Below are 9,193 nucleotides of genomic sequence, written 5' to 3' on the forward strand. Positions count from 1 at the left end.
AGTATAAATATGCCAAATTAAAGGGAATCTAATTTCCTATTAAATGAGATCAAAATTTTCAAAATCCATCCATTTGTTTTTAATAAATCTTGAGTTCAAAAACAGCTCATTTTGAACTTTAACCTTTGATAATTCTTGTTCATGTTGTCTCCCAAAAAAAAAGGATACCGTTATACCCAGCTCATTGATCTCTATCGATCCCAATATTTTTGTGTTTTAATTTCAGATTTGGAGCCAAACTGCAATTATGCCAAAAATACTGGCCAAGTATATAAGTCCAAATTGTTAAATATATATTACTTTCATTTATTTCTTCAGAGTTGGGGCTTCTTTAATAGGAAAATTCATACGGCTTATGACCAGATTCATACCATGTAAACGCACCATAAAGATAGCCGTAACGTAAAACCTGAACTGCTAAAGGAAACCATAACGCTAAAGAAAATATTTACCTTTTCGGTCTGATTTGTAGTTTTGCCACAAAAAACACCCAAATCCACAGACTTTAAATTGGTTCGGATATTCATTTGCTCTTTTTCCAGTTTATTAGATTTACAATATTGATCAGCATTAAGATGGGGCTCCTTACTTCGTAGAACCGGAGCTTTCAATATCACCTCTTCAGGATCAGGTAGCACAGGTTGCTTTTCATTTATTTGGATTTCTCCAAGATGCAATGTTCCTCTTGGTTGTTCTACACTCAAATTGTACATGGATCGCAAGTTAATAAAAACTTCATCTGGCTGTAGGTTGGATAAATCTAAAGCAGTATTGAAATTACAACCCATTAAAGGATCTGACGAACTCATGTTGTTAAACTCTTTATTCTCATTAACATCTGCAAACCCAGTATTTGGTGTTGCATCTGAAGGAAATATGAAAACATTTCTATCATCTGACGGTGTAAGTGAAACCATTCCCGGCTTGTTTGAAGATTCTATATCACATTCATTAGTTAAAGTATGTGTTACTGATTCATCAGATAAATCCATTCTATCAATATCTTCAAAGAATGTCTGCATTTCTAAAAAAATATGAAAATTTATATTTCAAATACCCATGGCTTTTTTTATCTTACCAGTCGGAAGCAAATCCTTTATAATATTCAAGGAATCCCCTTCCTTGAAAATGTCTAAGGAATCGAATGCTTCGCTACAAGCGAAATCGATATCAAGAGAGTCATTATCATTGTCTGTCATGTTGGCGATAATTTCTTATTAGAGCCTTTAAAACTATACAGTTCTGCGCTACTCCAAATATGTGGTTTGTACTTTAATACTTTATTCTTTTTAATAATTAGTATTTATATTAAATCATACGATATGCAGAAGACAGCAATAGTCGAGAATAAAGGTATCGGTTACTCATGTTGTGGCGATACGAGTACCGGTTACATAATTTCGATACTTTTCATGAGTACTGAGTAGTATCGGGAATTTGATACGTTATGCCAAGTACTGGGTAAGTATCGCGGATACCAAAAATTATCGATGTTTTAAGAACTTTTTTAAGGAAAATAAAATTTAAGATTCATATAAAATATTTGGGTTAGCTGGGTTGGCTTTCCACAACAACGGCTTTTTGGTGTTTTCACAAAACTATCACGAATTTTGCCATGAAATTTGGCGGCGATGTAAGAATCGTATAATTTTACATTGGCTGAATTTCTTTATTCATTCTGAACGTTTGGAATAAACTTTTTTGTTTACTTATTCTTTAGAACGTTCCTGATGATATGTTAACGTATATTTCAAACACATTCCGGCTGTGAAATGTCAGCTCCCTGATAAACAAAAAATTTTCGGGTTAAAGTGTCACCGTTTTTGAAATATTTACATTTTTTCGAATTTAAAAAAAATCGTGCCTCTTCAAGTGTTTTCTTTAACTGCAACTACAAACCGGGCAATACTTAGTAAATTTTTTAACAAAAATACTTCCAGATAGTTGCCTCTCCATACTCAAATGCAATGTAGTTAAAATATATTAAGGAACCATCATAAAATTAGGACTATTTCTGGATTTTTAACTTCGTGATATTTTCTTCCCCCACTTTGACTATCTCGGATGAAAAAAAAAATGTACTGAGCTATAACTTTACATTACATAAAAAAATTGCACATTTCATACCGGTTACTCAATGTCTGGTTAACACTAATCTCCGGTTAAACATAGTTACCGACTTCCTGTTATATGCATGGAGTCGAAGTCGTCGATAACGATGTTTAACCGCAGATAAGTGTTAACCAGACACTGAGTAACCGGCCCTTACTGTTTCGAATAGAAAAAAAAGTTATGGCCGCTTTTGTGGGTAAAGGACTGAGACACGCTAGAATGTATTTAATAGATTTAAATTGAATTTGGTCTTGTTACCGTCAAATGACATGCTAAATAGTACAAAGGTACATTATTGCCTGCTCCTGACATTATTTTGTGTTACTTACCGGAATTAGTGAAAGTGGATTTTGTGAAATTGGACCTTTCGAACATTGTGTTATTAATACTATGACAGAGAACACGCAGTATACGTCGCATGAATATGCGGATATTCACCTAATTTACGGTGAAGCTTGCTGTAATGCCAGAGCTGCTCAAAGACTCTATGCAGAGCGATACCCCAATCGTCGACATCCGGGCCGTGAAGTATTCGCCCGGACCCATAGAGAAATATATGAATGTAAGTGATTTTTACACCTTTCTTGTTTGCTTGTTTGCTAACTATCATTTTTCACTTTTTTAAGGTCGCATACCTGGAAGGCGTGGCGGCGAAACAGGACATCCTGCAACGGTAGATGTTGAAGCTGTGTTAGAGGAAGTGGAACTAGGTCCATCGACTTCAGTGAGAACGATGGAAAGACGGACGGGAATACCAAAAACTACAGTTCACAAAACTTTAAAAGACCATCGATTTCATCCCTACCACATTCAACGTGTTCAGGCTCTACAGTAAAGAAATTACCTGTCGAGGGTTAGATTTTGCCGTGAAATGTTGCGAATTCATGCATCAGACCCCAACTTTTTTAATAAAATAATTTGGAGCGATGAATCATCATGCAAACGTGATGGTTATTTTAATTTACATAACCTTCACAGTTGGCAGATAGACAATCCTCTCGAAATGAGAGAAGATCGTTGGCAGTACCGGTACAAAATAAATTTTTGGTGCGGTATTTTTAATTGTCAGATATTGGGACCTGTGGAACTGCCGCCAACGCTCAACTCTCACAGTTATTTAGAGTTCCTTCAGGAACGGCTTCCAACTCTTTTGGAAGATGTACCCTTAAACCTGCGGCGAAGACTATGGCTGCAAAATGACGGGTGCCCTGCTCACTACGGGCGTGAAGTAAGAGCTCATTTAGACGAAACTTATCCTCGCCGATGGATTGGACGATACGGGCCAATCACGTGGCCCGCTCGATCGCCAGACCTGAATCCATTCGATTTTTTCTACCGGGGCTGTCTTAAGGACAAAATTTATTCAAAAACAATTCAAAACGAAGAGCATTTGCGGGAACAAATAAATGGAGCTGCTGCTGAGATAGCCTAATTGAGTTTAAGATCTCTAAAAGCGTCTTTTCTTAAAAGGTGCCGAGCTTGTATTAGAGTAGAAGGTCGCCAATTTGAGCATATTTTATCAATAAATGAATAAATTTTTCTTCAAAAAACTCATGTATATCTTACTTCACGTGAACCCATCCTTCACACAAAATATTGATAGATGTAGCCCTTGTTATAGACTCTAGTCCGAATTCCGGTAAGTAACATAAAGTAATGTCAGGAGCAAGTAATAATGTACCTTTGTACTATTTAGCATGTCATTGGTCAGTAATAAGAGCAACTTAAATTTAAATCTATTAAATGCATTCTAGCGTGTTTCAGTCCTTTACCCACAAAAGCGGCTATAACTTTTTTTTCTATTCAAAACAGTTAGTGTGGAACCTTTCTGAAATCTTTATTAAATAAGCAATTTTTTTATGTAATGTAAAGATAAAGCTCAGTACATTTTTTTTCACCCGAGATAGTCAAAGTTGGGGAAGAAAATATCAAAAAGTTAAAAATCCAGAAATAGTCCTAATTTTATGATGGTTCCTTAATATAGTTTAACTACATTGCATTTGAGTATGGAGAGGCAACTATCTGGAAGTATTTTACATAAAAAATTTACTATGTATTGCCCGGTTTGCAGTTGCAGTTAAAGAAAACACATGAAAAGGCACGATTTTTTTAAATTCGGAAAAATGTAAATATTTCAATAACGGTAACACTTTTACCTGAAAATTTTTTGTTTATCAGGGAGCTCACCCCCCCACCTACCTTCCCCTAAAGTTTGGCACGTTACTTTTGGGACACCCTGTATAACGAAAATTTTTGATAAAAAACCGCGTGATTTTATATAAATCAATTTTTTTTTTTATAAAAATCAATACTTCAATAAATAATAAAAATTTTTAATAAAAAATCGCACGGCCTAAACCGCAACCGCCCCTGTGAGATAACCATTCTAGTAGCGTTGGATCTGTCACAGGAGTTTGATACCGTCAACCACTCCACGCTGCTAGAAAATATAGAGGCCTCCTCTCTCCCACAGAGGCTCAAACGATGGTCTACGAATTATCTGAGTAATCAACACTTGTCAGTAATGTTTAGAGACAAATCGAACAAACATAGAAAAATAAAGCAGGGGGTTCCACAGGGTGGTGTCCTTTCCCCATTACTGTTTAACTATTATATTTCCAAGCTTTTTCAACCACCAGTGGAAGCCTCCTTACGCTGACGATTGTTCGATAATGGCGTATGGGAATGGTATTGATGAATAGTGTTCGAAAGTAAACGGGTATCTCTCGGAGCTTTCTCGCTTCTTCACTGCTAGGAGCCCCCTACAAAATCCTCCGCGACCTTGTTTACCACCTGGACGAAGGAGGTCAACCAACCGCTGGGTATTCACGTTGATGGCACACCAATTCCAACGGTGAATAACCCCAAATACTCGGAGAAACTTTCGACAGTCTGCTCTCCTTCTCTGCGCACGCAACCGTAATTGTCAACAACGTACAGAGCCGCAACAAGGTTCTCAAGTCGCTAGCCGGCAGTACTTGGGAGAAAGAAAGGGGAACGTTGCTGGCAACATACAAGGCAATTGAATTGAATTACGCAGCACCAGTGTGGTCACCGGAGACTAGTAGGACGCAGTGGATGAAGCTGCAGACGACCCAAAATACTGCACTTCGGACAGCACACTTAATGTCTTCTGATGTCGCCAGAACACCACCTGCATAATGAGGCGAAAAGGCTCGCCATAAAGGAGCACAACACAATGATCTGCAAGCGATTCCTAGTAGGGAGCCATAGACGTGGACACCCGAACAGACACTTGCTTGCAGAGGAGCCTCGCCAAAGCACTTCAGGAGGCACCTATATGAACTGGCGGACGAATTCCAGAGGTTTATAAACCAACCCCTGAACCCGTCAGCTTACCGACAGGCCTTGAACGGCATTCACAGGGAGTCAGTCTTGAGTTATGTAGACTCCAGACATGTAATGCCGTTCTAGGCATACAACCACCTGACGTCGATGAGACGGAGCTTCGTCTGCCGCGGGAGACTAGAAACACAATAGCCCAACTTCGCTCTGCAGGAGGTTAAACTCATACCTTAGCAGATTAGATGCAGATATGCCAAATGAGTGTCCAGCATGCGGGAGACACCCCACGACTCGAAACATCTCTTCGTATGCGCGGAAAACCCCACACAACTAACGCATTTGTACCTGTGGACAGACCCCATTGAGGTTGGACCGTTATTGATACTTCTGTTAGTTGAGATTGACGACAACGACTGAGATACTAACCGATTCCTTATAGTTTCTTTGAAATCTTGAATGGTTCTGTTTTGGAAAGCCAGTCGGGAAAATATTCCTTGAGTTTGGTCCAAATTTGAACAAAATAAAAATTAGGCCGTGTAGAGAAGCCTTTTCCGATCTTGAAAGTGGAAACCACAGAGCGCGGAGTCTTCCATATAAAAAGTTTTACCTTTTAAAGTTTTACCAAGCAAATTTCATTTAGAGGACTCCCTTAAACTCTTAGAGCCGCTTACTCGATGTCCGTTTAGCTCTAATCTGCGGTTAAACATCGTTATCGACGTCTTCGACTCCATACATACAACAGGGAGTCGATAACGTCGATAACTATGTTTAACCGGAGATTAGTGTTAACCAGACATTGAGTAACCGGCCCTTAAAGTCTTAAACCGTGTAAAACTCGTAAGCTTACGAGGCTTTTATGGGAACGCCCCCTTTGTGGAAAGGTGCGTAAAGTGACTGTTTGACAAGTCAACCAGGATTTTACGAAGCAATTTTTGTTTCGTAGTATTTCCAATAACATCCCACTATTGTGTCTCTTATCACTCTTGGCTAAAATGCAATTAAAATGACGAAAACTAGCGAAAAATTGGTCAATAAAGTTAGTGGATGAAATACATTCATTTTAGTCGCGTGTTATTCTTTTAATTTATTTGCATTATTTTATCATATATTTTAGTATACAAACTTCGGCCCCTCGGCAACACTAAGGTTTACGACGTCGTTTGCGCATCAAATTTGCCTCGTAAATTTACGAGGGGCTCGGAAATAGAGCTCCATAAAAATTTTGACAGTTCTTTTACAAGGCTCGTAAATTTACGATCTTTACGAGGCTTTTACGAGTTTAAGGGAAAACCCCTATTGATTACATTTAACACTGGGATTCAGTGATTCACCCTGGCATTCAGTAAGCGGTCTCTAGTCACTAATAGTGACTTTTGGTGGTGAACTTGGATTTTGAGACTATTTGGTATTCAGTACGCTATCTCACGTCTCTAGTCTCAAAAATAAGTCACTAATTTGTCAGCTGGCTAAGAGCCGGCTTATTTGTTTCCATTTTATTAAAAAAAAACGCGAAAATGACGCGAGGAAATTTGTTCAACAAGAATTTCATTAGGAAATAAACCAAAATTCTGTAATATCACAGGTTAGGTTAGGTTAGGTTGAAGTGGCTGCCAGTGACCCCACTAGCACACATAGGCCCTTGGTTGTGGGCCCGTTGTGATACCACGCGGATCGTTAGAAACCCCCTACTCAAACCATCGTGTGGATTTCGCGAAACCCAGAACTTGCCGTATGCCTACTTCGGCTATGTCGGTTAGGTCCTCAAAGAATCCTGAACCCATAAACTTTTGTCTTCTTCTACAAAGTGCGGGGCAATCGCATATCAGGTGCCGCAAGGTTTCCGGCTCTTCTTCATTTCTGCAGCTTCTGCAGAAATCGTTATGGGGGATCCCTAACCTCTCCGCGTGCCTTCCGATAGCAACATGGCCTGTTAGCAGACCCACAGCTGCGGCTAGGTCCCCTCTGCTCAGCATGAGGAGATCCTTCGACCGCTTTTTGTCCCATTTTGGCCATGTAAGCTTCGTCTTGTTGCAAGTGGTTAGGCTATCCCACCTGTCCCTTGCTAGTTTAAGAGACAGAATGAGCTTGCAGGTAGCGAGCGGCATGCCTAATTCCTTCCAGGCCCGCGAAAGTGGAGCGGATGTGCCCTCTCTTGCAAGTTCGTCCGCCTTTTCATTGCCTGGTATGTTCCGGTGTCCCGGAACCTATACCAAGTGAAGCGCAGACTGCTCAGCCATCTCGTTTAGAGATCTGCGACAGTCTGCTACGGTTTTTGAACTGCATGTGACGGAGTCGAGCGCTTTGAGTGCGGCCTGACTGCCTGAGTAAATGAAGATATCGTTATAAATGACTTCTCTTGTACGTAGGTGTTCCACCGCTTCCTGTATAGCAGCGACCTCAGCTTGAAAGACGCTGCAGTGATTGGGTAAGCGAAAACATATTTCCAGCCCCAGCCGCGCTGAGAAGACCCCCCCTCCTACCTCGCCGTCTAGCTTAGAGCCATCGGTGTAGAGGTGGAGAGATCCATTTGCATCGGGAGCCCCTCCTGACCAGAATTTGCTATCTGGAATGGAAATCCTATACCTCTTTGTATATCTACGTGCTTTAAGATTGCGGTATGGCCTTCCTGAGTGTCCCTCCAGCCTGGTAGTTCCCTCAACGTCAAGGCGGCACACCCCGCTGATTGTTTTCCAACAATTTCAGTTGGCAAGATGTCGAGCGGCACGCACATAGCCTCCGATGGAGTTGTACGCAGAGCCCCAGGAGCAGTTCTTTGCACCTTTTGGAGTGCTTCAGTTGTAGATTTCCTGTTGAGACTTGGCCACCATACCCAGACCCCATATAATAGAATCGACCTAACTACTACCGTGTATAGCCAGTACATGATGCTAGGGGACAGCCCCCAGCTACGCCCAATCGCCCCCTTACAGCTGTAGAGGGCTACCGTCGCTTTTTTAACACGCTCTTGTATATTTTGCCCCCAGTTCAGCTTTTTGTCCAGGACTACGCCTAGATATTTTGCGGTCTCTCCTAGCTTCAGAATCTTGTTTCCTATGGCAGGGAGCTGAAGTGAGGGGATCTTGTACTTCCTGGTAAATAGCACCAGGTCCGTTTTATCTGGATTAACACCCAGACCTTTCACCTTGGTCCATCTTTCGATTAACCTTAGTCTGTCCTGCATAATGTCACACAGAGTTTGTGGAAATTTTCCACTCACAACCACCGCAAGGTCGTCAGCATACGCAATGACCTTGGCGCCTCCCTCCCCTTCCAAGGTCTACAATAACTCATTTATCGCCATGACCCATAAAAGGGGGGAGACGACCCCACCCTGCGGGGTTCCCCTGCAAACGTGTCTGTCCAGCGACACCCCCGCCAGTTCCGCCCGCACGACCCTGCCTGCTAGCAGCTGTCGTATAAGCGACACCAGCTGTGAGTCGATGCCCAGACCCGTTAGAGCTGATGTGATTGCTTCAGTTGTGATGTTGTTGAAAGCACCCCCAATGTCTAAGAATTCTATCAAGGTGTATTCCTTTATCGCAAGGGATTTCTCAATATGCGACACGATTTCGTGTAGCGCTGTTTCGGTGGACTTCCCCTTCGTATAGGCATGATGCGAAGCCATAAGTTTGTCTGCAACCGATTCCCTAAGAAAGGATTCAATCAGTCGCTCTTGAGCTGGAAAGATAATAGAATAATAGGTCTAAAATCTTTGGCGCTAGTATGGGATGTTCTTCCCGCTTTAGGAATGGAGACAACCCTTGACCTTCGCCAG

At 41.2% G+C, this 9,193-nt stretch overlaps 1 protein-coding gene across 1 annotated transcript; it reads right to left on the reverse strand.

Moving 5' to 3' along the window:
• Window positions 1-452: 452 nt before the first annotated feature.
• Window positions 453-1,375, reverse strand: LOC118750089 (the record flags this gene model as incomplete). The annotated part of the gene is given in 2 exon segments (XM_036484822.1): window positions 453-1,024; window positions 1,079-1,375. Coding segments are annotated over 2 exon segments (693 nt in total), but the record flags the coding sequence as incomplete, so codon positions are not given.
• Window positions 1,376-9,193: the final 7,818 nt, after the last annotated feature.

Source organism: Rhagoletis pomonella, unplaced genomic scaffold (assembly GCF_013731165.1).
Source record: "Rhagoletis pomonella isolate Grant_MI unplaced genomic scaffold, Rhpom_1.0 Rhpom_scaffold_00137, whole genome shotgun sequence".
In the NCBI taxonomy this organism is placed as follows: Eukaryota; Metazoa; Arthropoda; class Insecta; order Diptera; family Tephritidae; genus Rhagoletis; species Rhagoletis pomonella.